The sequence below is a fragment of the Primulina eburnea genome, chromosome 7 (genome assembly GCF_022965805.1).
Source record: "Primulina eburnea isolate SZY01 chromosome 7, ASM2296580v1, whole genome shotgun sequence".
NCBI lineage: Eukaryota > Viridiplantae > Streptophyta > Magnoliopsida > Lamiales > Gesneriaceae > Primulina > Primulina eburnea.
In genome coordinates this window covers 8,140,679-8,167,711 of record NC_133107.1, presented here as the reverse complement: position 1 = coordinate 8,167,711, position 27,033 = coordinate 8,140,679, and the positions used below count along the sequence as shown (strand labels likewise).

The 27,033-nt window shown below is 34.9% G+C and overlaps 2 protein-coding genes and 3 long non-coding RNA genes across 6 annotated transcripts in view; 2 read left to right on the top strand and 3 right to left on the bottom strand.

Annotated features, from left to right (window-relative positions):
• The first annotated feature begins 15,681 nt into the window (after nt 1-15,681).
• LOC140837101 (small ribosomal subunit protein uS2-like) lies at nt 15,682-18,442 on the top strand. Its single transcript, XM_073203107.1, has 5 exons — nt 15,682-15,934; nt 16,627-16,889; nt 17,001-17,201; nt 17,576-17,777; nt 18,164-18,442. The coding sequence occupies exons 1-5, from the start codon at nt 15,802-15,804 to the stop codon at nt 18,244-18,246; spliced, it is 882 nt and encodes a 293-aa protein (XP_073059208.1). The 5' UTR covers nt 15,682-15,801; the 3' UTR covers nt 18,247-18,442.
• On the bottom strand, nt 18,186-19,649 carry LOC140837102 (uncharacterized). Its single transcript, XR_012119218.1, has 2 exons — nt 19,009-19,649; nt 18,186-18,868 (listed from the first exon to the last, which is right to left on the bottom strand). It is a non-coding gene; the product is annotated as an uncharacterized lncRNA (long non-coding RNA).
• A 3,139-nt stretch (nt 19,650-22,788) lies between these two features.
• LOC140837100 (uncharacterized) lies at nt 22,789-23,547 on the bottom strand. Its single transcript, XR_012119217.1, has 2 exons — nt 23,451-23,547; nt 22,789-22,921 (listed from the first exon to the last, which is right to left on the bottom strand). It is a non-coding gene; the product is annotated as an uncharacterized lncRNA (long non-coding RNA).
• Nucleotides 23,440-25,612, top strand: LOC140837097 (transcription and mRNA export factor ENY2-like). Of its 2 annotated transcripts, none has more exons than XM_073203105.1 (5): nt 23,440-23,546; nt 23,634-23,721; nt 23,834-23,928; nt 24,539-24,615; nt 25,404-25,612. In XM_073203105.1, coding segments are annotated over exons 1-5 (273 nt in total). In that variant the 5' UTR covers nt 23,440-23,544; the 3' UTR covers nt 25,415-25,612. The 2 variants fall into 2 exon arrangements, with proteins under 2 accessions (XP_073059206.1, XP_073059205.1); XM_073203104.1 differs by having other exon boundaries at nt 25,295-25,612.
• The window catches only part of LOC140837099 (uncharacterized), a 29,928-nt gene continuing 26,913 nt past the window's right edge, over nt 24,019-27,033 (bottom strand). Inside the window, exon 2 of the long non-coding RNA XR_012119216.1 lies at nt 24,019-24,628. This is a non-coding gene — a long non-coding RNA (uncharacterized lncRNA). The remainder of the gene's footprint in view (nt 24,629-27,033) is intronic.

Sequence of the window (27,033 nt, the reverse complement as noted above, 5' to 3'; positions counted from 1 at the left end):
CACATATGACCACACAAAAAAATTTTATTGTCACCATTGAGTTACCTTGAAAAACATTTTTGTTGAGACCATATAATTAAACGCTTGTTGTTTTACTAAAAAAAATATAAATAATGGTGATGGTGTAACTATAAAATTTTAAAGGTAAAACTTGTGTGAGACGATCTCACGGGTCTTATTTTGTGAGACGGATCTTTATTTGGATCCATGAAATAGTATTACTTTTTATGCTAAGATTATTACTTTTTATTGTAAATATGGACAGGGTTGACTCGTCTCACATATTGAGATCCGTGAGACGGTCTCACATGAGACCTACTCAATTTTAAATTGTACAATAACTCAAATATCATATTAAAATTGTTCTCTCAACATATACAGTTATAACTCCCTAACAACCATTCTCCTGAAAATTGCACTCTTTGTAATTCATATGAATCAAACATGTGCTATATAGTTATTGTAACAATGCAATTTTAAATATTTTGGAGTTAAACTTAGAGTTGACGAATTGAAGATAAATTTCATATCTGACAAAAGAATTATGTTATTTTAAAGTTATTGTAGCACTACTAATTATTTTATTTGAAATCTGCTAACAAAATAAAATTTGATACGAAGAACTATTATTTTCTCGAAAAACAATCAAAACGTCATGTTATTTTGAGCAGTTTTCATTTGAAAAAAAAAAGAGCAAACATCATTTTAAACGATATGAGTAGTGATACTCCCAAAATATATATCCCGGTCTAATTGTCCGATATTTGTAGCCCAATCGCCACTAAATTTCCTCTCGATCACCTGAAAACATGAACACAAAAACTAGGGGCATCGGAGAAAATCTCGATGTGACACTCCTATATTTAAGTTAAACAGAAAATGAGAGAAGAGTAAATTAGTAGGGTTTTGTTTGTGTAGGGTGGTAGAAGAAAATCTATTTATATTATACTATGCTCAAACATTGGTTTTATCTTTGGAAAAAATATAATGATGATGTGACAAATAATTATGTTAGGGGATATCAAGTAGTAATAGAACATATGATTTATTTGTACATTTAGGATGAACAAACAAAATAAATAATTCATATGTTTGAGATTACCGAACTTGTTGAATTCAGCCGTAATTCTTAAATATATGTTGAACTAGGTTTAAAATCAAGTTATATACTTGTTCGATAGCTTAAAACCTAGTTGAAACTCAATTTGTTTATAAGTTATCATAAATAAAATATTTTTTTATAACAAAACTCACTGACATTCTCGAGCTAAATAAATAAATCAATTAAATTTTTGGAAAATAAATCTTAGATATAATAAAATTTATAGGGGTGTCTGTGTATTTAAAATATTACAACAAAATAATTTTAAAAAGTGGGTTAGAGTGATCCATCTGTTTCTGAAAAACATTTTATTTCGATATATTTTATGTTAAAACATTATAAGTTTTAGTTATTTAAAAGGCTGCCCCGACTCAAAGGATAATTATAAAGCCCAACTCTACTCAATTCAAAAAAGAAAACTAAATATTCATAAAAAGAAATTTTCTAAGGAATCCAACTAAATACAGAGCCAAGCTGATAAGATTCTGATAGTTAAACTGATTCTAGGGAAATTGATGAAGCCCAACTCACAATTTAAATAAGTCGATCAGTCAGCTCAAATCAAAATATTATCTGAAGAATCAGTTAATCAGTGATAAATGGTCAAAACCCAGCTAAATTAGCAGATAAAATTTTTCGTATCAACTTATTGAATCCTAACAGAATATCAGGTTTTTGGATATTACAAGAATAAGTCAGAAATGACGATGATATGACAACAGTGACATCTGTATTAAGAAATAGATATATCATTTTAAGAAGATTATCGTTGCAGATCAATCTATAAATAGATCAGTTAAGCAAGCTCTGATAGTTACACACTCGATCTCTGAACCTTTTGAATTAACTCATCTTCCTTGAAAAAGATTTCTGTGAGCCAAATCGAAATAGACAACACAAGATGATAAGTCATTATTTGATCATATTGAGAATCAAATTCATGCTTAGAATTCTTAATTGAGTAAAAAAATCTTACTGCTAAAATTGTTTAGATTGAAGTATACTAAGAGTTAAAATTAGGCATTGTTAAGTCCTACTGAAATGAGCGATTTCAAATTATTTGTAATTACAAAAGACTGTAAGTGCAAACCTTCTGAAAAGAAAAAGATGCAATATAAGAGTATTGAAATCTCCGAACATTCAGAAACAACTTTGTGCCTATTTAATTTTCAATTTATCTGCCCTACAACTGTTCAGTTAACCCAACTGCTCTTCTTGTTAAGCCATCGGTGCAACCAGTCTCTGTAATACTACTTCCGTACAACTTATATTGATTGTTTTACCGAGAACCCAACTGGCAAGAATTAAATTTCAATATTACTAATCCATCTGAAATTATTTGCTAAGAATAATTTATTCACCCCCTCTAAATTTAGTTCCCTTCCCAACGTTTTTTTCCAAAAAAAATATGTTCATCAAATATTTTTTCATAATTTATAAAAATAAAAATAAAATTTAAAAGAATGATCTCCATATATATTTGGATTTTTTGTTATTATTTTTTTTAAAGCAATTACATTTCGAACTAATTTGGCTAGTAAGGTTTTGCAAGAATACTACAAAACGTCATGAGCAGTGGATGCTGCCTATGTAAACTATTTGGCAGAGTCCACTACTGACAGCGGATGTTGCACTTTGTCAGTGTCGCAGCTCTCCCGATCTCCCTGCATTCAAAGCCGTGATTCCCGTTATTCTCATGGTCTCCCGTGATTATTGCGTTGAATAAGCAGGATTCATGCGTTAAAGTTTACCCTATGAACTTTTAAAATTTAAAAAACTTTGTAAATATGGAGCATTTTTCTTCACAATTTCTAAATCTAACTTTCCCCACATTTATTTATTTTTACACTTCTTCGGTCCAAAATTCTTCTATCAATTTGTTTAAATTTTCTCTCTATCTTCAATTTATTATTCAAATTGGCTAGTATCGACGTGCTTTAATATTTTGGTGATCATATGAAAGGAAACATGTATTGCCATGTGTCTGCAAGGCGCTTTTATCTCTTAAATTATTTAAATTTTTTATAATATTTTGCATAACAATGTTTCCTTTCTAAAATAATGAGTTTTTTAAACTCTAGATTTGATAGTTAAAAGAATATGTTTCACAATGAAAGACTAATTTCCTTATCTTGTAGGAAACTATTCAAGAAATCGTATCAAGATCAACACAAGTCTAAATATATTGAAGAATAATTGCTGCAAAAAAGTGATGCGGGAGTAGAAGCGAGACAAGAAATACACGAGAGAAATTTCAGAAGAACTCGCAAAAACGAAGTATCGCTATTTACTATGTTGTCGTGACGTTTTTGGAGATATTTAAAGACAACACTCATACATAATGTTGACTGAAGAGTTTTTTTTTGTTGCTTCAAATTTCAGATACTCAGATTTGCATCTTTGTGTTTTAGTTATTTTTTGTTATAAGATTTTATGATACAATTTACTTTATAGTTTTTCATTTTGTCACTTGTATTTGTTTTGTAAACTCGATTTTTTTTAATAATTATTTTTCAATGAAGCATCACACAAGTGTGTTCACTTGTGCATAATTATCTTTGTTTTATTTTTAATAAATTGTGTGTTATGTTATTCTGCTGCATATTGTTACGAAGTGTTACAACATCTAAGACAACACTTATCAGATACACACAATTTTTACGTTTCATGTTAAATAAAATACTTTCACTTGGTATTAGAGAAGACTCTTGATGTAGTATGTGTGATTCTGGTTATTTTTGTTTAACATGTAAAATTTAATGGGCGTGTCACTTTCCAGCATCGTATTACGACCATCTGTCTTGGATGGATCCAACTATGATATTTGGAAATTCAAAATAAGAGTTTTGTATTAAATCCATAGATGAAAGAATGTGGCAACAAATTGTTAATGGTTGGACTTCACCAAAAAGCTTTAATGAAAATTAGTGACAGTTTGATCAAATCATAAAATGAATGGGCAATTGGTAAGTCCAAATTTCGAACTACAATTCAAAAACATTGAATGTCATTTTCACATCAGTTGATATAAAATTGTTCGACCCGATTACTAATTGTATTTCTGCTAAGGAAGCATGGGAAACCCTTCAAAAATATTGTGAAGGATCTGAAAGTGTATGAAAAACGAAGTTAAGGATGCTAACCTCTAAATTTGAAAGTTTGAGAATAGAAAAAACTGAGAAAATCAACGAGTTTGATCACAGTTTTAGAGAGATAGTCAATGAAGCATTTAGCCTTGGTGATCTAATTTCAAATGAAATACTAGTTAGCAAAGTTCTTAGATCTCTGCCAAAATGTTTCAATATCAAGATTTGTGCAATTGATGAAGCACGAAATACAACTCATCTTGCACTAGATGACTTGATCAATTCTCTTCGTACTTTCAAGATGAACATGGATTTACAAAAGAAGAACAAAGGTAAGACTATTGCTTTCCATGTTTCTAAAGATTTCTATAATGATCTTCTTCAATTATCACAATAAGTAAATGAGTTGGACATATGTGAAGAATCTATATATTTAATCATGAAAATAATTGGAAATTACTTGAGACGAATGAGAGACAAAAAGAAGGTTGGAAAACAATATAAGTTTTCAAATCTATCTGCTCTTGAAAAAATTCAAAGACTTCCATCTACCCAACAAAAATTTTGACAAAGGAATGCGAGTAAGAACCAATATGATCTTAACATATTTGATTTTGTGCAACGTAAAAAGTGCACTGGTTTTGGACATTATGCAAATGAATGTGTGAATAGGCTTTACAAAAATAAAAGACTGAATTTTTCTTTTAAGTAACGAGGATTCTGATGAAGAGCAAGAAGCTAACCAAGAAGAAAGTTACTGTGGGGCCCTTAGCTCCTAATCGTCATTATAACACAATTTGATTAGGATTAAGTAATCACAGCGGAAAACGAGTTTAAAATTTCTTTACAATGAGCCCAAAATATCTCTTCTGATATTTAAATACTAAAAATAGTATCTAAATTCAAATCATAAAACACGCCCACACGTAATCAAAACCAATCATATACAAACAACTCATATCCTCGGGACATGCCCCGGTGTATAGATACATATACATATATACTGGGAACAACATAAACATAAACCTCAGCCCAAGCTGTGGCTTCCTCCAGAAGTACCCTCTCTGGTCTCCTGATATCCTGGAGTACCTGCCATTGTCCAACACAAAGACAACAACAGCCCCCCTTGGGGGTGAGCAAAGCTCCGTATGGAACAACCAATCATATATACCACAGATATCTAAACAATGATATATGGTATGCAATGCATGTATGTCGTGGAGGTATAGGGTCAAATGCCCATCCACTGAGCACATGTCAGAATCAATCGAATCGCTATCAAATCAAATCAATGCTCGAGCTGGCACACCGGCCGATATGGGAATACACATATGACAACGTCGACGAAGCGTCGTCAATCCCACATCTCATATCCAATCATATGGGGCCACAAATGACTATGTTTTAAGGGTCATGTAATACCAAACATAGCATTGTGTTCACAAACCCCGGAATCCAATCAAATCATATCAGGGTATCCAAGGATCATAGCTCAACGTGCATGTCATGTATCGATGTATGCTTAAATGATGTGTGTTAACAAAACATTTATTTTATACACCGATATCTCAATCTCAATGCCATGTATGCCACATTAAATCAACAAGTAGGCATATAGACACATATTCTCAATCAAATCAATCCAATCAATCCAACATATATCATATAATACAGATACCTGTCGTATGTTACCCGGTCGCAACATACCTCAATTCTTCGTTCCAGTTGATGTAGCCTGAAGATACACTTAATCTACATCAATTACATACTCATTTCAATCAATAACATACTCCAAAATCATTAATATGAGTTTCAATTATCATTTGAAACTTCAATAATTCATATCAAATTCAAATCATATCATAATTCAATTCCGACTTCGAATACGAGTTTATTGTCGGATATTCTACTACATATCAGAAATTCAATTTCAAATACATGATATTCCAGCACCTTGATATTTAAAGCTGATGGAACTGGAAGAAAATTACCTCAGTCAGAAGCCCTCAACGCGACGATCACAAATATATAATTTGTTTCACGTTTAGACGGTGTTTCAAAGTCGATTTGTAGGAAAGAATTTCGAATTCTCTCAACTCTCTCGAAGGTTATGTAAAACCAAATGAAGAAAGAAAGAGGAAACCTCGTTCTTATCATCCCACCGTTACCGCGCTCGGGCGGTAGGATTCTCGCGCCCGAGCGCGAGAAGTTCTGTCCCCGAGCTAAATTTATGCCGCGCTCGGGCGGTAGAAAGTTACCGCTCGGGCGCGGAACTCTCTGCCCGAATCTTCAATTTCCATACCTTGGCGCTCGGGCGGTAATTTCCTACCGCTCGGGCGCCACATGTTCTGTACAAACTATTGGTTTTGTACTTATTTTGGCGTCCGGCCTTTCAAATCAAATTCGTACAACATCCATTCATATACAATATTCATTTCTCAATTCCATTGTCATAATGTACATCAAATACATAATCATATGACAATTCCATTAATTATCGATAATCATATAAGATTTACGATAATACGATACACGGTCCTTACATTTCTCCCCCTCTTAAAAGATTTCGTCCTCGAAATCTCAAATATCATTATATACATAACCTTGGCAAGCATATAATATGTCACCAGTTATAGTACATATCAAAACTAAAATCAGTAAAAGGATCAGAAGACATCGAATACAATGGCACAGATGTCGTAGAATCAAATAAATGCGGATATGAATCTCGCATCTTACTCTCCAATTCCCACGTTGATTCTTCAACCCCATGTCGTGTCCATTGTACTCGTACCAAAGGAATCGATTTATTTCTCAATATCTTCTCCTTTCGATCCATAATGCGAACAGGTTGTTCAACATAGGAAAGAGAAGGATCTAGTTCAACCTCATCAGGTGCAAGTACATGCGATGGATCAGGTTCATATTTCCTCAACATAGAAACATGAAACACATCGTGAATAGCAGATAGAGCAGGTGGTAATGCCAATCGATACGCAAGATCACCAACTCGATCCAGAATCTCGTATGGACCAACATATCGAGGAGATAACTTCCCTCGCATGTCGAATCGAACAGTGCCTCTAAAGGGAGATATTTTCAGAAACACTCTGTCACCTTTCTGGAATTCCAAGGGTCGTCTTCGTTTATTTGCATAACTCGTTTGACGATCCTGAGCAGCTTTCATCCGCTGCCGAATCAACTGAACCTTATCATTCATTTCCTGTATCATTTCAGGTCCAGTCAATTGTTTCTCACCAATCTCATCCCAGAATAACGGTGATCTACATCGTCTCCCATATAAAGCTTCAAACGGAGCCATACCGATACTTGTCTGAAAGCTATTATTATATGAAAATTCAACCAATGGTAAGGCATCTTGCCATCCCATTCTGAAATCCATCACAATCGCACGTAACATATCCTCTAAAGTCTGAATCGTACGCTCAGTCTGGCCATCAGTTTGAGGATGATAAGCAGTACTCATAGCCAAACGCGTACCCATCGCTTCCTGAAAACTGCCCCAGAATTCAGAAGCAAATCTGGGATCACGATCAGATACAATCGAGACTGGCACACCGTGCAGTCTCACGACATTCTCGATGTATAAACGGGCCATTCTCTTATAAGGATAAGTCCGCTCATACGGGATAAAATGTGCAGATTTCGAAAGCCGATCAATAATAACCCAAATAGCATCACAGCCCTTGGGCGAACGGGGTAAATGAGTCACAAAATCCATAGCAATATGTTCCCAATTCCATTTCGGGATTTCAAGACTATGGAGCAATCCTCCATGTTTCATTCTCTCGGCTTTCACTTGCTAACAGACAACGCATTTCGAAATAAATTCAGCAATGTCCTTCTTCATACGTCTCCACCAGAATTGAGGTCTCAATGTCAAATACATCTTCCGACCTCCAGGGTGAATACTGTATTTGCTACAATGTGCTTCTCGAAGAAGGGCAGATCTCAAATCAGAGTCATCGGGAACTACCAGCCGACCATTAAGTCGTAAAGAACCATCAGAAGAAATCTGGAATCCAGACTGATGTCCAGCAGATACCAGTTCTTTCGACTTCTGAATCTGAGCATCGCTTCGTTGGGCCTTTCGAATATTCGATATCAAACTCGGCTCAATTTGCAATGCTGAGACAGTGACAGAATTCCAATTCGAGTGAAAAGTCCAACCAGAAGTACATATATCCTCGTGTACTTTGGCGACATTGACAGAAGCTAAAACAGAATCATAAACTTTACGGCTCAGGGCATCCGCAGTAACATTCACCGATCCAGGGTGATATTGAATCTCACAATCAAAATCTTTCAGGAGATCCATCCACCTGCGTTGCCTCATATTCAAATCAGATTGAGAAAAGAGATATTTCAGACTTTTATGGTCCGAATAAATAACAAACTTTTCTCCGTACAAGTAATGGCGCCAAATCTTCAAAGCAAATACAATGGCAGCCAATTCGAGATCATGAACAGGATAACGTGTTTCATGAGATTTCAATTGACGAGACGCATAAGCAACCACCTTGCCGTGTTGCATCAGAACACAGCCCAAACCTTTACCAGATGCATCTGTACATACCACAAATCCTCCGGTACCTGAGGGAATAGTAAGCACAGGTGCTGTGGTCAATCTCGTCTTCAATTCAAGAAAACTAGCTTCACATTCATCTGACCAAATGAATCTCTGATTCTTCTGTGTCAGTTGAGTGATAGGTTTAGCTATTTTCGAAAATCCTTCAATAAAACGACGATAATAACCAGCTAAACCCATGAAGCTACGAATCTCAGGAACATTCGTAGGTCTTGGCCAATTCAATACAGCTTCGACCTTCGAAGGATCAACAGATATGCCATGTCTCGAAATGACGTGGCCCAGAAATACCACCTTGTCCATCCAGAATTCACATTTGGACAATTTGGCATACAAATGACTAGTACGAAGAGTTTGAAGTACCAGTCTCAAATGTTCAGCATGCTCCTTTTTCGATTTCGAATACACAAGAATATCATCGATAAATACAATAACGAATCGGTCAAGATAATCTCGAAAGACCCGATTCATTAAATCCATAAAAATAGCAGGAGTATTCGTAAGGCCGAAAGGCATAACCAGAAATTCATAATGGCCATACCTCGTACGAAAAGCAGTTTTGGGCACATCTTCGTCTCGAACTCGTACTTGATGATACCCAGAACGAAGATCAATCTTCGAGTATACAGAAGTACCTTGAAGCTGATCAAACAAATCATCAATACGAGGAAGTGGGTACTTATTTTTCACAGTAGCCCGATTCAACTGCCTATAGTCGATACACATTCGCATCGTACCATCTTTCTTTCGAACAAACAATACTGGAGCTCCCCAAGGTGATACACTCGGTCGAATATATCCCTTATCGAGAAGATCCTGTAATTGTTCTTTCAATTCTTTCAGTTCCAGGGGTGCCATGCGATAAGGAGCTTTAGATATAGGCGCAGTCCCCGGCACAAGATCAATACTAAACTCAACTTCTCGATGAGGAGGAAAATCAGGAATCTCATCGGGAAATACATCCGGAAACTCCTTCGCAACAGGAATCTCCGATAAGGAAGGCTCTTTCTTCGAAACATCAATAGCGTAGATAAGATAACCCTCATCTCCGCTAGTCAAAAGTCGAGACATTTCCAATGAAGATACCAATGGAATTTTGGCTTGGGAACCCTTGCCATAAAAATTCCACTTGGGTCCCTCAATCGGTCGAAATCGAACCACTCCATGACAACAATCAACAGTAGCTCGATTTGTCATCAAGATATCCATGCCAACAATACAATCAAAGTCGTGCATTGGGAGGACAATCAAATTCAGAAATATCACATTATCCTCATATATCAATACACAATTATGCACAACTTTCTCAGACAATATAATCTTCCCTGCTAGCGTGGCTATCGACAAGGTATCATACAACGAGGTACATTCAATATCATGAGATGCAACAAATGCATGAGATATGAATGAATGAGATGCTCCTGTATCAAACAAAACACGTGCAGGATAATCGCAAAGCGTGCAAATACCTGCAATCACACCTCCAGGAGCTTCTCTCGCCTGATCCTCAGTCATGGCATACACTCTAACTTGCTGAGGGCCTTGGGCAGTCTGACCACCAGGTCCTCGAGCTCTTGGTACATTCGACTGCTGAAAAGATGGAACAGGAACAGCAGGTCTCATCATACTAGGGCCACCTCTAAATCCTGGCTGGGGTTGAGCAGAAGTCGTACCCCTGTTCGGACATACTCGAGAGAAATGGCCTTCCTGCCCACATTGATAACAAGTACCAGACATACCTCGACACTGCTCGATAGTATGTCTACCTCCACAATGGCTACAGTAGGGAGCAATCACAGGACTCCCTCTCTGTGATCCACTCGAACTCGAAGAAGACGAGGAAACAGAGCCAGTCTTCTTGAACTTCTTACCTCTCGGTCTCAAAGTAGGCTGCTGAGCTGACACCGGTGGTGGAGGAGTATACTGTGGACCTCCCCGCCTAAGTCCAGCCTCGGCTGCCTTAGCTCGTTCAACTGCCTCTGCGTAGCTGGTAGGCAATCCAGAAACAACATATGTATACAAGACAGGATGTAAACCATTTACAAACCTGTTATATTTTGCCCTCGCATTCCCAGCCACGTGAGGTGCATACTTCAATAACGTAGAAAATTTAGAAGCATACTCTGCAACAGTCATCGTTCCCTGCTGCAGATTATTGAATTCATTCTCCTGAGCAGTATAATAAGAAGGAGGAGAATACTGCTCCAGAAACTGGGCCTTGAAGACATCCCATGTGACTTCAGTCCCGGTCTCTTTCAGTCCAATCTCAGCGGCTTCCCACCAAGATTTAGCTCGGTCTTTCAGCTGATACAAAGCAAGTTTCAGTCTCCGAGCCTTGGAATACTCAACAATATTAAACAAGTGCTCGATGTCCTTCAACCAGGCCTCAGCTCTTTCAGCACTCTCAGTGCCAAAGAACTTCGGTGGTTTCAAATCCTGGAATCGAGCCATAACCACATCCATGGACAATCCTTCAAATTGTCCCACAATCCTCTCAGTATTACTACTCGCAACTTCATCTGTGTGATCCATCTACAAATCAATGATGAATATCACAGATCAATATCAATCTCATAATCTCATCATTTCATATCATCAATTTCATCATATACTTACTCAAATCAAATCAAGTAAGAGCAAGTAATACAAATAAATCAAACACATACGCACAATTCATTTGTGCCTATTACGTGTACACAAGACTCAATAGAGCATTCCCAGCTATGCTCTGATACCACTCTGTGTGGGGCCCTTAGCTCCTAATCGTCATTATAACACAATTTGATTAGGATTAAGTAATCACAGCGGAAAACGAGTTTAAAATTTCTTTACAATGAGCCCAAAATATCTCTTCTGATATTTAAATACTAAAAATAGTATCTAAATTCAAATCATAAAACACGCCCACACGTAATCAAAACCAATCATATACAAACAACTCATATCCTCGGGACATGCCCCGGTATATAGATACATATACATATATACTGGGAACAACATAAACATAAACCTCAGCCCAAGCTGTGGCTTCCTCCAGAAGTACCCTCTCTGGTCTCCTGATATCCTGGAGTACCTGCCATTGTCCACACACAAAGACAACAACAGCCCCCCTTGGGGGTGAGCAAAGCTCCGTATGGAACAACCAATCATATATACCACAGATATCTAAACAATGATATATGGTATGCAATGCATGTATGTCGTGGAGGTATAGGGTCAAATGCCCATCCACTGAGCACATGTCAGAATCAATCGAATCGCTATCAAATCAAATCAATGCTCGAGCTGGCACACCGGCCGATATGGGAATACACATATGACAACGTCGACGAAGCGTCGTCAATCCCACATCTCATATCCAATCATATGGGGCCACAAATGACTATGTTTTAAGGGTCATGTAATACCAAACATAGCATTGTGTTCACAAACCCCGGAATCCAATCAAATAATATCAGGGTATCCAAGGATCATAGCTCAACGTGCATGTCATGTATCGATGTATGCTTAAATGATGTGTGTTAACAAAACATTTATTTTATACACCGATATCTCAATCTCAATGCCATGTATGCCACATTAAATCAACAAGTAGGCATATAGACACATATTCTCAATCAAATCAATCCAATCAATCCAACATATATCATATAATACAGATACCTGTCGTATGTTACCCGGTCGCAACATACCTCAATTCTTCGTTCCAGTTGATGTAGCCTGAAGATACACTTAATCTACATCAATTACATACTCATTTCAATCAATAACATACTCCAAAATCATTAATATGAGTTTCAATTATCATTTGAAACTTCAATAATTCATATCAAATTCAAATCATATCATAATTCAATTCCGACTTCGAATACGAGTTTATTGTCGGATATTCTACTACATATCAGAAATTCAATTTCAAATACATGATATTCCAGCACCTTGATATTTAAAGCTGATGGAACTGGAAGAAAATTACCTCAGTCAGAAGCCCTCAACGCGACGATCACAAATATATAATTTGTTTCACGTTTAGACGGTGTTTCAAAGTCGATTTGTAGGAAAGAATTTCGAATTCTCTCAACTCTCTCGAAGGTTATGTAAAACCAAATGAAGAAAGAAAGAGGAAACCTCGTTCTTATCATCCCACCGTTACCGCGCTCGGGCGGTAGGATTCTCGCGCCCGAGCGCGAGAAGTTCTGTCCCCGAGCTAAATTTATGCCGCGCTCGGGCGGTAGAAAGTTACCGCTCGGGCGCGGAACTCTCTGCCCGAATCTTCAATTTCCATACCTTGGCGCTCGGGCGGTAATTTCCTACCGCTCGGGCGCCACATGTTCTGTACAAACTATTGGTTTTGTACTTATTTTGGCGTCCGGCCTTTCAAATCAAATTCGTACAACATCCATTCATATACAATATTCATTTCTCAATTCCATTGTCATAATGTACATCAAATACATAATCATATGACAATTCCATTAATTATCGATAATCATATAAGATTTACGATAATACGATACACGGTCCTTACAGTTACACTTCCCTAGCTGCAAGAAAGACATTGGTTGCAAGTTAATCAACTGGATGTTGTCTCTGGTGCTGCAACAGCTGACATGAACATCACTCAAAAATAAGTATGTCTCGATTCTACAACTCTTGGAATATCAAGTGCTCATGACTGGAAGTTGACGACAGATAAATTGTACTGGAGAGCGTACATAAATTGGTATGAGAAGTTGTATGCTGACTATATCAAGATAAATAAGTTGAACACAACTTTCTCGAAGGAAAACACTGAGCTCAAGTGTATTGTGGCCAAACTTGATATAATCATAAGCAAGAAGGATTGGGAATTGTGCAAAATCAAGGACGAACTTCAAACAACAACTCAAACTCTTGTTATTTAACACAAGCACATCCAAGCTTGACTCTATATTGATTATGGGAAAGGATGATAAGACTGGTCTAGGTTTCAGCAATAGTGTGTTTGAAGTTGGAAAGTCATCAAAACCAACTTTAATTGTGAGAAAAAGCGTAACACATAAAGTACACCTACAGTCACTCATACAGCCAAAATCTTTCCATCAAAGAAGCAAGGTCTTGTTCATAAGCCAAAGCAAATGAGATGCAAATTTCTTTATCACCACTGTCTCAAACCTGGTCATATCAAACCATATTGTTTTAAGCTGAGACAAGGCTACATGTGATGGGAAGCTAATCGAATGTTTCACAACGTGTCCCCAACAACTACCGCAACACCTCCAACAAACGAACTTCAATGAATAAAGTTTGGGTGTCAAAGGATAAAATTACTTGTCATGTTATTTATACTTCTTTGAGAACTAATATTGCAGATCTCTTGTATTTTGATAGTTGAAGCTCACGCCACATGACATGTTCAAAATATTATCTCACAGACTATGTTGAACAGAAAATTGGAAGAGTGACCTATTGAGGTGGTGCAAATGAATGATAGTTGGAAAATGAACCTCAGTAAGTATGATGTTGTGCAAGGTATGCCCAATTTATCCTCAAGACGATCGTATGTTTGCGGAGTAAAATTTTTTTTTGTTTGTGTCGATAATTTTTCATGGTTCACATGGATAAGTTTCCTTAAGGAAAAATCAGACACTTTCATTGATTTTAAAATTTTACTTGCAAATATTATTAACCTGCATAATTTGAAGGTAAGAAAAATCAGAACCGGTCATGGTAAAGAGTTCGAGAACTCTTTGTTTTCTTCGTTGTGTGATAAGAAGGGTGTAACTCACGAGTTCTCTGTCCCAAAGGCCCTCCAACAAAATGATATTGTCGAACATAAAAATCGTAACCTGGATGAAACGGCTAGGGTGATGCCGAGTTCAAAAAACACCTCAAAACATTTTTGGATTGATGCCCTAAATGTGGCATGTCATATTTCTAATCGCGTATATTTGAGAAATAGTTTTACTATGACATTCTATGAGATAATCATGAGAAATAGACCAAATTTTAAATACTCTCATGTCTTTGGATACATATATGTTTTAAATGATATAGATAAATCGTCCAAGCTTGATTCCAAGAGCGATTAGTGCTTGTTTCTTGGATACTATATAAATAGACGTGTCTTTCGAAAGTTCAATTTAAGAACTATGACGATTATGGAATTCATTAACTTTTTTTACGATTTTTCTGTTCTCAAAAGAAAAACAATTGAAGATATACAAAGATCTGTTGGAGTTGCTGTGCCAGATGTTATAACACTTATTTTAAGTTTGAATATTTCACTCCTCAAATACAAGTATTGAATAGGATGTTGAACATTATTTATAGACAACCGCCCGCATGAGCTTAGCTCAGTTGGTCAGTAGCAGTGAGTTTTGGAGCAATGATCAGGGATCGAGTCTCGCAAGCGGCAGTGTGACAGTTAAATTCCCTCCAATGAGGGGAGCTCATTGTGCGCGGCTTAGCATAAGGTCTAGTTGCTACTGGTTGATTGAGTCACCATGATTTACCACCTCTCACAATCTTGTAGGACCGAGGATGAGGGACGCTTAAGACGAGCGATTTCACTTTTTGGAGCAATTATTTATAGACAACCTAGAGGATGTTCGAATAATTGAAGTCCGCAAACTTTCAAATTTGAGCGCGTCTTGTCATAAAAGCTGCAGCGTCCGCAAAATTGCAGGGTCCGCCACTACCGGTGGCATTTTTTTAGCCACAATATTTTTGAAATTAATTTTTAAAAAATTGGATATAAAAAAACATACATGGTTTCAACATGGGTTATTTTAAGCCCACGCTGGTGAATTATGTATTATTGGGCCATGGTTTTGTTATATTGGACCCGAACAAAAAGGGACCATTGGTATTGGCCCTTTAAGTTGATTTTCTAGGGTTTCTTCGAAAACAGGGATATCTATATGTAAAAATAAGATCGTCTTCTCTATCTACTAGGACCTTTGCGTCGTCGCCTCCTTAAAACCCTAGCTCAACCCAGTGGAAAGGCGAGAAACTTGAAGGAAATGGCGGCTCCGGCTAGGACCCTTTCGTCGAAGGAGGCCGACATACAGATGATGTTGGCCGCTGAAGTCCACCTCGGCACCAAAAATTGTGACTTTCAGATGGAGCGATACGTTTTCAAGCGCCGCAATGACGGTAAATATGCTCGCACAAATTTGTTAGAGTGAATCTGATTTTTGAGCTCTATTTTGATGAGAAATTGTGTTTCTTTCGTTGCCACATGTGAGATACCTTTTAGTTTATGCATTGATTTTCTCAACCCAGTGTTTGAAACTTAAATTTGCTGTTTTTAATTGTCTTTGTTAAAGATTTTTCTTATTTTTTAACGCTTCTATAAGCAGAATCGATAGTGATGATGTTACCCTTGCCTATGATGTCTTAAATTTTGAATCTGACGGTAGGGAACCCGTAGATTTGGCTTAAATTTATGTTGATGTTGAATTTATGCATTCAAGACTGTAATCATGACAAATTTGGAACAAGTAAACGACAAAAAATGCGTAAATTTTGCTCATCCTGGGACTGGAATGACAGAATGAGCATGATCGAAATGAAAAAACGTTATGTTCTTTCTTTTTGTTCTAATCAGCTGAAATTAAGTGGTATAGATTATCGAAACAATCACAGGCCAATTTGCTTCATTTGCAGCATTTTACTTCTTATTTGATTGTAAAGTACGTTGCCGGGGAAACAATCACTGACTGAATACTATTCAGTTACTAGTTTCTACTTTATGTTTCTGTGTACAAAGTTTTTCGGTGTGCTACTGTTGCATGGTTTTTGGTTCTTATGGTTTTGAATTTGTTTTAAATTTTTTAAATTTTCAGGAATTTATATCATTAACATTGGGAAAACATGGGAGAAGCTTCAGTTGGCTGCAAGGGTTATTGTTGCTATTGAGAATCCTCAGGACATAATCGTTCAGTCTGCCAGACCATATGGTCAGAGAGCTGTTTTGAAGTTTGCACAATATACTGGAGCTCATGCAATTGCTGGTCGCCACACGCCTGGGACATTCACCAATCAACTTCAAACATCATTCAGTGAACCCAGACTTCTCATTCTAACAGACCCAAGAACTGATCACCAGGTCTCTAATTTTAAGTAAATAGATTGTGCATTGCTTTCTTGGTTTTCATATCCTTAAATTGAGGGGGTTGTAAAATTCTGTACTATTTTGACACTTTTTCTACTTTTGCAGCCTATTAAAGAAGCTGCTCTTTATAACATCCCAACCATTGCTTTCTGTGACACTGATTCCCCAATGCGCCATGTTGATATTGGTATCCCTGCCAATAACAAGGGGAAGCACAGCATAGGTTGTCTTTTCTGGCTCTTGGCCAGGATGGTTCTGCAGATGCGTGGTGTCGTTGCTCCTGGTCACAAGTGGGATGGTGTCATGGTAAGATGATTTTCTTCAATTTTTGTCATATAGCAATTCTCTTCATGGCCAAATACTGCACTTGCATAAGCATTATTTATGAACAACATGTCTTATTGTACAATTGATTTCATGAAACATTTGTGGTTTTCTGTAACAGATTTGAAGTGACCGTCAAAGTACGATTATATGTTTTGTTTACTTGCACAGTGGCTGTAGTTTATTTTTGCGACATTTAATCGATGAAGCTTTTGGATTATGAGTTTTGAGTGACTTTATAGTGTCTGGTTGATTCCTACACTCAGAAACTTGTGCATGAAATTAAAGGCGGCGGAGGATATTTGTTCGGTTTTTTATCGCAGGCCATCTCATTTTTAATTTATTTTTGCTGGCAGGTTGATCTATTTTTCTACAGGGAGCCTGAGGAGTCTAAGGAACAACAAGAAGAGGAAGTTCCTGCACTCCCTGATTATACTGATTATTCTGCTGCTGCACTGGCCCCAGATTGGTCCACTGGCCAGATACCAGATGCTCAATGGGCTCCTGACATGGGTGCTGCTGTACCACCTGTTGCTAGTGGATGGACTGGTGATGGGGGTTAGTGTTTTTTTCTTAATTATAGAAGTGGTGATATCTCGCCAGTCTAGTTTCATACTTAATTTTGATTTGTTCCAATTGATGACTTGAAATGCAACTTTCCCCGGAGAGATTTAATTTGTGGTTCATATATGAGCTTTGGAGCCAAAACTGCTATTCCTCAACATTGCATCAGTACAACGAAAAACAATAGCACTCACCATATTTTTTATACCGTTGATTTGACATGATCGCCCACAGATGGTTAATGAATCAGCTTTGGGTAATCAAGCTCTCTCTTGTGCTGATTAATCAGTCATCCGCTCCCCCACCAAAATTTAAGCCTAGTTTGTTTTATTTATTAAAACTATATTTATTTGAAAAGCTATTTCTATTTGTACGTGTAGGTGCGGATGGATGGGACGTAGCTGCCCCCCCACCAATGCAACCTCCTGCTGTTGATGTTGTTGCCCCAAGTGGCTGGGAATAAAAGAAAGACGTCGGCTGAAATGATCTTGTTTTAGTTGGTGCTTTCCTTTTTCCATTCAATAGTGTAGATGCTTCCCCGTGTTGAGCTTCATTGTGTTGTGATCTCATTACTTTTGGAATTTTGTAGCAGTAATTGTGAAGAGTTTGGATTACCACAAGTTTGATAGTTTTAATTTAGCCAAGAATGTCTCTTTGAATCCGACTTTAAAAAGATGATGTCTTGGGGAGGGCTTAATACAGAAACGAATAAGGTACACTGCGTGCTAGAGAATGGAGTTTGAGTTGTGCCAAGAATTTGTTTTCACTTGACCACCATTTCTCTATTTCTCAACAGTCCAGCACAGGCGGGAGTTTCAAGCACTTCATATTCGAAATTTTGTTAGTTTAAAGTTAATCAGAGGAAGAGAAGACGAGATTGGCGTGTACAACTGTGAAAAACTGTATCTATTCTCATACGTCTCGTGTGCGACATCTCTCATTTGGTGAATAAAATCTCGTAACGTTCTTCCAGTAAGGCTTTACGCTAACTGGTTACTAAAACCCCACATTTTCCTTGATTTGGAGAAGCTCATTATTTCGTGGTATTGTTATAAAGAAACCAAGGCATGCAAAGAGTATAAGTACTATAACTACTACTTGTGGTGATTCCATCTTTGCTCTCATGAAGTTTACTATTTTTCCCTCTTCTTTTTATTTAAAGATTATTTTAACGAAATAGAATTGGTGCATTATGATCATTTTTGGATGGGTATCCAGCTTCCACTCCAGAGAAACACATGTCCCAACGGTTCCAGCCAAACCATTAAAAGAAATAAATGTGAACCATTATTTTGGCATGAAGAGTGTTCAAGAGTAGTGTGTACCCATTAAAGCATTAAAGAAAGGTGGAAGGTCAGCTTACGGATAAAGGCGTCACTGATCATCTTGTGATGATGCGAAAAAAAAATCACTAAAACGTAACGAAATGCCAGATAATATATTGAGTTCATGATTACAGAATATGAAAGATGCTAATTTGATGTTGGTTTGGTTAGATCCAATGGTCCAAATGCCCACGCCATATGCTTAAACAAATTTGAACACTCGGATCTGCCTCAGGCCAGCATCAAATTTTACACAAATATCATCCTTCAATTTGTCAGTGAGAAAGAAGCTGGCACATGGCACAAAATATCCAACCTTTTATATGTTTTTGCCCCCTCTAAACATTCCAAGCTTTAAGGTTTTATGTGAACAACTTGGCTTTACTGCATAGCCTGTTAGCATGAACTTTTATCAAAGATAACTTGTGTCATTGACTATTTCAGGATGAGAATCGGGTATTCAGTCAGCAGGGGGCACACAAGAACCTTAAAAGATCTGGACATGCAAGCGTGATGGTCCACAAGATACCAGGTTTTTCTCGTAAGTTATTTCTTAGCCTTCGCATAATTCCATCTTCAAGCAAGATTACCTCATGAACCCAAATTGGAAATATATGTAAGTGCTCACACTCCAGTATTAAATACCATTAAATGAGTTCAAAGGAAAATAAGTTTCCTTCCGGGTTTTTTTTCATTGGGCAGCTTTGCTGGATTTGCTGATATCCAAGACAAAATACTGGGAAGAAGAAAGAAGGAAAGTTTTCCTGTATGATGAGGTATAATGGCATTGGAATAAGCAATTTAAATACAATCAATTTTGTTGTTGTACCAAAGCGTCCATCCATCCATCCATCCATCCATCCATCCACAACATAGTACATTAAATATTTGACAAGAAACGTTGATTTATTTGAGTGTTGTAACCATGAATTGGCGCAACTAATGAGTAGAAATAATTCTTAATGGCGACATGCAGGATACTGGGGAGCAGATCCCAAATAGTTCATAACAAATATCAAGAAGCAATAAGATTGAAGTAATCATATGATAGAAACCAAAGAATTTTTGTGCTTAATGCCTAATTGCCAATAAAAATTATTTGATTAAATTATTAAATTTGTGGGTAATTTGCTTTAATTATTTGTAATTTTTTTAAAATTTTATTTATTTCAAACTCTTTTTTATGTGAGTTTTATATTTTAATTATGTGTAATTTTAATTTTTTAAATTATGTGCAATTTTAATTTGTTCTTGATTACTCATTTTTTAATAGAATAAAAAATTAATAATTCAGTATGAAAAATTAATATTTCAACATCATGTCACATTCATATAACCATGATATGAAGCTATCATCTCTGACACCATCGTGAGATGAAACTTACCAACATTTTCTAAAGACATCTCCAACCCTACGCCAAAATGGTAAGTGGTAACCATTTTTTGGCGCAGGGGAGAAGCTCCAATGGGAGCTGCGCTATTTTCTCCCTCTGCGCCATTACTCTGCGCCAATTTGGCGCAGGGAAGTTTCTTTTTTTATTTTTTATTTTTTTGTTTTTTTAAATTATAAATATTTTTTTAATTATTATAATAATTAGATATTTAATAATAAAAATTAAAATATTTAATTATATAAATTTATAAATATATTTTTAAATAATTTACAATTAAACATCTAACACACAAATTTATTGAATAATATTTAAACATTCAAGTACATAGTTAAAATAAAAATACAAATTCGAATTCACATAATTTAAATGCAAATATAATAAAAGATAAACAAACTAAATCATCAATAATTTGAAAAATCGGATCCGAGAATATGTAATTATAATAAACCATAAACAAACTAAATCATCAATAATTATAAAATGTAATTATAATTATATCACTAAATTTAAAAATTATACATTTAATAACTAATATTAACATTAATTATAAATATATTGTTAAATTTATAAATAAATAGTAAACAAATGGAATATTCTATGAATATACTTTTTAGTGTAAGATTTGAAGTAAATGAGTTGGAGATGAATGTTATATTTGATGCAGAAACTGCATCAAAATAGATTTATGAGTTGGAGATGACCTAACAATCGAAGATGTTATGATAAAACTTGCATCATTTCTCTTTCATAAATCAATATCATATAAACCATATTTATCTTATTTGGATATAGTCCGAAATTCTTTAAAAGGAATATGAAAACAAAAGACATAATATTCATAGTTCTTTTTGTCGGTTGATGATGTGTACAAAGACAAACATTTTGTAAGAATTATTAATGTTGGTACTTCGACTTTATAAGGCAAATATCCTCGACATTGAAGATCTTTCATTCAAAATTTGCGAAAATATTGCCTTGCATTTTGAGTTCTCGAGCCCGCTTTGTGGAAAAATTTCAAGACGCTTTTTTTTTTTGCACACGCTCAACAGTTATATTGTTGCATTCATTATATTGTATTCACAAAACTTTTTGAATGACTGTTTGTAATTCATCTGTCTGAATCTTGTGTTCTTATATAGATAGTTGGTTGTTGTTGAGTTGTACTAAGAGTTTTAATAATTAGGATTAACTGGTTGAAATGAGTCTTTACAAACTGTTGTATTGATCAAAATCTTTTAGTGAATTATTCCTCACAAAAGAAGAAGGGAGAGACATAAAAAAATAACACAAAAACTTTTGTGAGACGGTCTCACGGATTAATTTCGTGTGTCGAATATCTTATTTGGGTCATCAATGAAAAAATATTACTTTTTATGCTAAGAGTATTACTTTTTATTGTGAATATCGGTAGGGTTGACCCGTCTCACAGATAAAGATTCATGAGACCGTCTCACAAGAGACCTACTCAAAAAATTATCTCGTAAATTCTACAAAATCTTATGTTCTTAATTTCAAGTTATCTACATTATACTCGATTGTATGAATTTAGTTAAATTTCAGTCATCTATGTTGTTTAGTTTACTGAATGCAGCTAACTCTTTTTACTCACTTTAATATATCTTTTTTAGTTGTTTAGTTGTTTGCTGCATTTAGCTAATAAATTATAGAATTAAGTATTTAACATCTGTTAAATCGTCTGTAGTCTGTTTTTAGTAAAAGAAATTAAAGAAAGAGTTTATCCATCATTTTTAAACTCGTTTATGATCTTAACTTGATATCAACATATTTGAATTTTTGTTTGGTGGATTTTTTCTGTTAATGTCAAACGACATTTGGTTCGTGATATGATATCAAAAAATATTTTTATATAATATAAATGATTAAAAAAATTAGAGAGTATATGAATAATTTATATAATTTAATTAATTATATGGTATTTTTTGAAAAATAAGAGTTGAAATATTTGAATGTTGGAAATAAGAGTTGTAAATATTGAAAATTAGTGTGTGATGATATATGTAATGATGTATTTATTTTTGGATTATTTCCAAAGAAATTCTATAAATAAGTCTCTCAATTTGTGAAGAAAATCACAATTGAGTAGAGATAAAATTTTATAAAGTATGTAATTTAATATATTTTGTGAGTTTGAGATTTTTATTTTTTATCATAAATTTTTACTTTTAATCGTATTCACAAATTACACAATTATTCATCAACCAATATATATCTTATCTAATCACGGGAAAAATATGAGATGTGAAATCAATTTATTTTATCTGTCTAGACTATTGAGATATCTAATTATTTTTATTTTTTTAAAAAAATTAGTAATATCATTTTTGTACACAATTCACAAATTTATCCCATTCGAGAAGCAATAGTCGGGAAAAGCGACTGGGAAAAAGAAAACCATCATCTAGGGGTGTTCATCGATCGGTTCGGTTTGATTTTCGGTTTTTTATTTCGGTTTTTTCGGTTTTCGGTTTTATAAATATATAATCCGATATCCGAACTATTTTTCTCCGGTTTGGTTCGGTTTTCTACCAAAACGGTTCAGTTATTTCGGTCGGTTAATTCGATTTTGGTATAATTATTTAAATTAATAATATAAATATATTGTAAAATATAATATGTTAACTTTTTACATGTTTTTTTAGTAAAATATTTAAATATAAGATCTAAATTCATTAACAAACAATAATTAATTAACTAAATATTATATCAAAATATATAATATAAATAAAAATATAAAAAATTATTAATTTAATGAAATTTTGGTTTTTTCGGTTTTTACGGTTTTGACATATATAATCCGAAATCGAACCAAATAAACTTCGGTTTTCGGTTAGGTCCGATGTTCGGTTTTTTCGATTTAGATTTTCGATTTTTTCGGTTTTATCTGAAATTTACACACCCCTACACCTACCCCCTACCCCCACCCCTACCAGCCGAGAAGCCTCCATCCCGAATGCACAGTACAGGTCAGCGGATCGAGATTTGTGAACAAAGCTACTACGCACTTTGAGTTTTCCGATCCAAATGTAAGAAAATTTTACCTTTTTTTGATTAAGTGTAAGATTCGATGAGAAGAGTTGTTTTGGTTTAATTTTTGTTTGCTCGAAAAATAGGAGGGCGTCAGTCAAACGTCCGCCGACTCCGGATGCTGAAATTGAGCCAGATCGTGAACCATCCCTGCAGGAAATCGTCCACATGAAGGTAGTCGATACTTTCAATGGGTTGTGTTTGTTTGGAATTTTGATTCTACGAAATAATTCAAAATTTAGTGGACATAACTGTTATTGATGTAAATTAGAAGCTTTTTTTGTAGTTGATGGAGAGCGGGGAAAAGGAGCGGGTGAAGGATTTATTGAGGGAAAGACTCGTCGAGTGCGGCTGGAAGGATGAGATGAAAGCTCTTTGCAGGTTTCTTTCTTGTTTCTGCCTTTGCTGAAAAGTAGTGATTACTATTGTTAAACGTATGAGAAGGAAATTGGTGGTGTGATTATGTTAGGCTTGTTGATTATTTTTATCAATTGGATTTCGTATGGGAATTGGCATTTGTCCGTATTTAGCTGAAACTGTATATTTTTCCACTTGGATATAATTTATACAGAAATGAATTGTGGTGTGACTTTGGATCAGCTTAAGTGTTGAGGAATCAAGTATGCAAGTTTTTATTGAGGTATTTGTAGTTGTAATAGGGTTCCTTGACCTGAAGCTATGTGTGAGTTCGATTGGTAGTGAGCTTTGATTCATACCAATTAGTTGTTTACAGTAAGTTCTTCGAGATTTTCCTTGCAATCTGTCCCATTTTTCATTTTTCTAGATTGTATAGCAATACTTTGGAAAATTTCAAATTAGGACTGGAGTTCCTTATGATCAGTTGCCAAACATGTTTGGAAGACGAATACTGTTCTCCCCTTTCTGTTGCATGAATTTTTACCCTGTATTTAGGCCTCTGTTAAATTTCAAGCTCATCTCATGCTACAAATGAATTGATTTCTTGGAAAACATTTTCCATTTGATCAACAAGGGAATTTGCGAGGAAGAAGGGAAGGAATAATGTAACTGTTGATGACCTTATCAATGACATAACCCCAAAAGGAAGAGGTGGGTTTCTGAGCTAATTTTTAATACCTCCATGTGTTAGCCGATGTCTTTTTTTAACTCTTTGTATGATCTGGATATTAGCCATATGCTGTATTTTTAATTACCTGATTATCTGCTCAGACAATGCATTGCATCTTTTATCTCGTGTTCAAAATATAGAGAGGTTGAAATCCTTGTTCCATTTGGGTATGTCAGTGTTCGTCATAAGTCAATTCTTTCCCTTGCTATAACTATTCTTCTGATTTTCTGTTTCTGTGCTGTTTTACTGTCATAAGCTATTTTTTCTTGACTCTTGAGTGTCACCAAATATAATTATTTATGTTCCGCTTCATCGGTATGAATTTTTTTCCTTTTTCTCCCCATATTTTTTTGAAAACCTCTATGACTTCCCATCCCTTTAAATAATAGAAATTAATATTGTAGTTTAAATTTGGGATAAAGATTCTAAAATTATGTTTAAAGTCATTGGTTGACTATTCCAACGCCTTCAACCATCTCATATATGCAATTATCAAAACTTTGAATGATATTTGAGATTGGAGGACATGAAATATCATATTTAAGGTGATCATCAAGTGCTAATGCTGCTGCTTCGTTTTTGTGAGACCAATAGTTGTGGCATTGTTATTTTTTCTTTTGCTTCTGATACTGAGGAAAAACTCGTTCTTTTTGCTTGCAGCATCTGTCCCCGACTCAGTTAAAGCAGAAATGTTGCAGCGAATCCGTTCATTTCTTGCATCAATTGCTCTGTAACAATGTGATAGAACTTGTAATGGTATGTATGACAGGGAATGATTGAAGGAAAAATATCTTGATGACAGAAGTTACAAAGGCATGCTCTGCCTTGAGGAGTTCACAAGACCTGTAGTACTTTCAGGCAGATGCATCACGCTCGCTACAGACTTGGAATCCCTAGAATTTTCGGATGCATTTGAGGTTGAGTCATTTTTTGTAAACTAACATTGATTTGTTTTATATCCTAGCAAAGGTTTCATTATCAGAGCCTCAAAATTTCACACAAATATCTGTCGTTTGGCCAAATCGCAGTAGGTTTTTCTTCCAAACACAATATTCGCAAAGCTTCCTTTATCGGCCAAGAAGTTTCACTCTCTTTGGCCTACACGTGGGTGTTTTTCTTACTTTGTGTCCGTCATGAAATGTCTACTTATTCGTTTTGTTTAAAAAATATCAGAATTTTTTTTCTACACAAGAATTTCGGCCGAACATGCAACTATACTTAAAAATAATTTTGCACCATTTTAAAATAAAACAATTGTTGAAATAATATATTTAAATATTGAAAAGTAATAGTTGAATATTTGAATGTTGAAAATAAGAGTTGTAAAGTTAGAAATTTGTGTGTGATGATGTAGGCAATGATGTATTTTATTTTTGGATTATGTGTAATGAAACTCTATAAATAGATATCTCATTTGTGAAGAAAATCACAATTGAGTAGAGAGAAAAATATTATAAAGTGTGTAGTTTGGTAAATTTTGAGATTTTTATTTTTTACCATAAATTTTTATTTTTTCACAACACGTTATCAGCACGAAGCTCTAAAAGTCCTACATATTTTTCCAAGCTCCAAACAGAAGAAAAAGATAACAAAAGTAATAATATTTATTTTACTGTTATTTATTTATTGTGTATTTATTTAATATACAATATAATGTTATTATTATAAATAATAAAAATAAATTTTTCATAAACTTGTTATAAATCCTGGGAGGATGTTAAGACGACATCTCACACTCCCGGTAAGGGATACGACAAGTATAAAAGCCTATAAGGTTTTTAAACAAAAAGTAATAATATTTATTTTACTGTTATTTATTTATTGTGTATTTATTTAATATACAATATAATGTTATTATTAGAAATAATAAAAATAAATTTTTCATAAACTTGTTATAAATCCTGGGAGGATGTTAAGACGACATCCCACACTCCCGGCAAGGGATACGACAAGTATAAAAGCCTATAAGGTTTTTAAACAAAATAAATTATGACACTCATTATAATATTATGATATGATATATATAATTATTTAAACATGTCTAATATTATATACACCATATTATTACCATAAAATTATACAAATATATACCTTTATTTTTTTGTACACCAACGGTCATAAATGGTAAAAAACGGCTAGTTTTTGCCCTATAAATATGATCTCACAAACACATTCAATCACTCCAACTTTCTCTTCTTCTCTAAAAATTATTCATCATCAAATTTTTCGAAGAAAAAGATGGCTTTCTCAAGAATATTTTTAATTATTTTGGTTATCATACTCACGAGTCTTGTATTTATCGGAGAATATCCTCCTCGTGCGTTTTCTTTATTTTTACAAATGCTTGTACTTGTTGTTTATCCGTTACTTTGTATTGCAATATTTATTAACTAATAAAA

Coding starts and splice junctions, on each gene's coding strand:
- LOC140837101 (XM_073203107.1), top strand. CDS start 15,802: ATGGCGGCTCCGGCTAGGACCCTTTCGTCGAAGGAGGCCGACATACAG. Junction 16,890..17,000: donor ACCCAAGAACTGATCACCAG/GTCTCTAATTTT, acceptor CTACTTTTGCAG/CCTATTAAAGAAGCTGCTCT. Junction 17,778..18,163: donor TGGATGGACTGGTGATGGGG/GTTAGTGTTTTT, acceptor TTGTACGTGTAG/GTGCGGATGGATGGGACGTA.
- LOC140837097 (XM_073203104.1), top strand. Junction 23,722..23,833: donor AGGAAATCGTCCACATGAAG/GTAGTCGATACT, acceptor CTTTTTTTGTAG/TTGATGGAGAGCGGGGAAAA. Junction 23,929..24,538: donor GAGATGAAAGCTCTTTGCAG/GTTTCTTTCTTG, acceptor TTGATCAACAAG/GGAATTTGCGAGGAAGAAGG.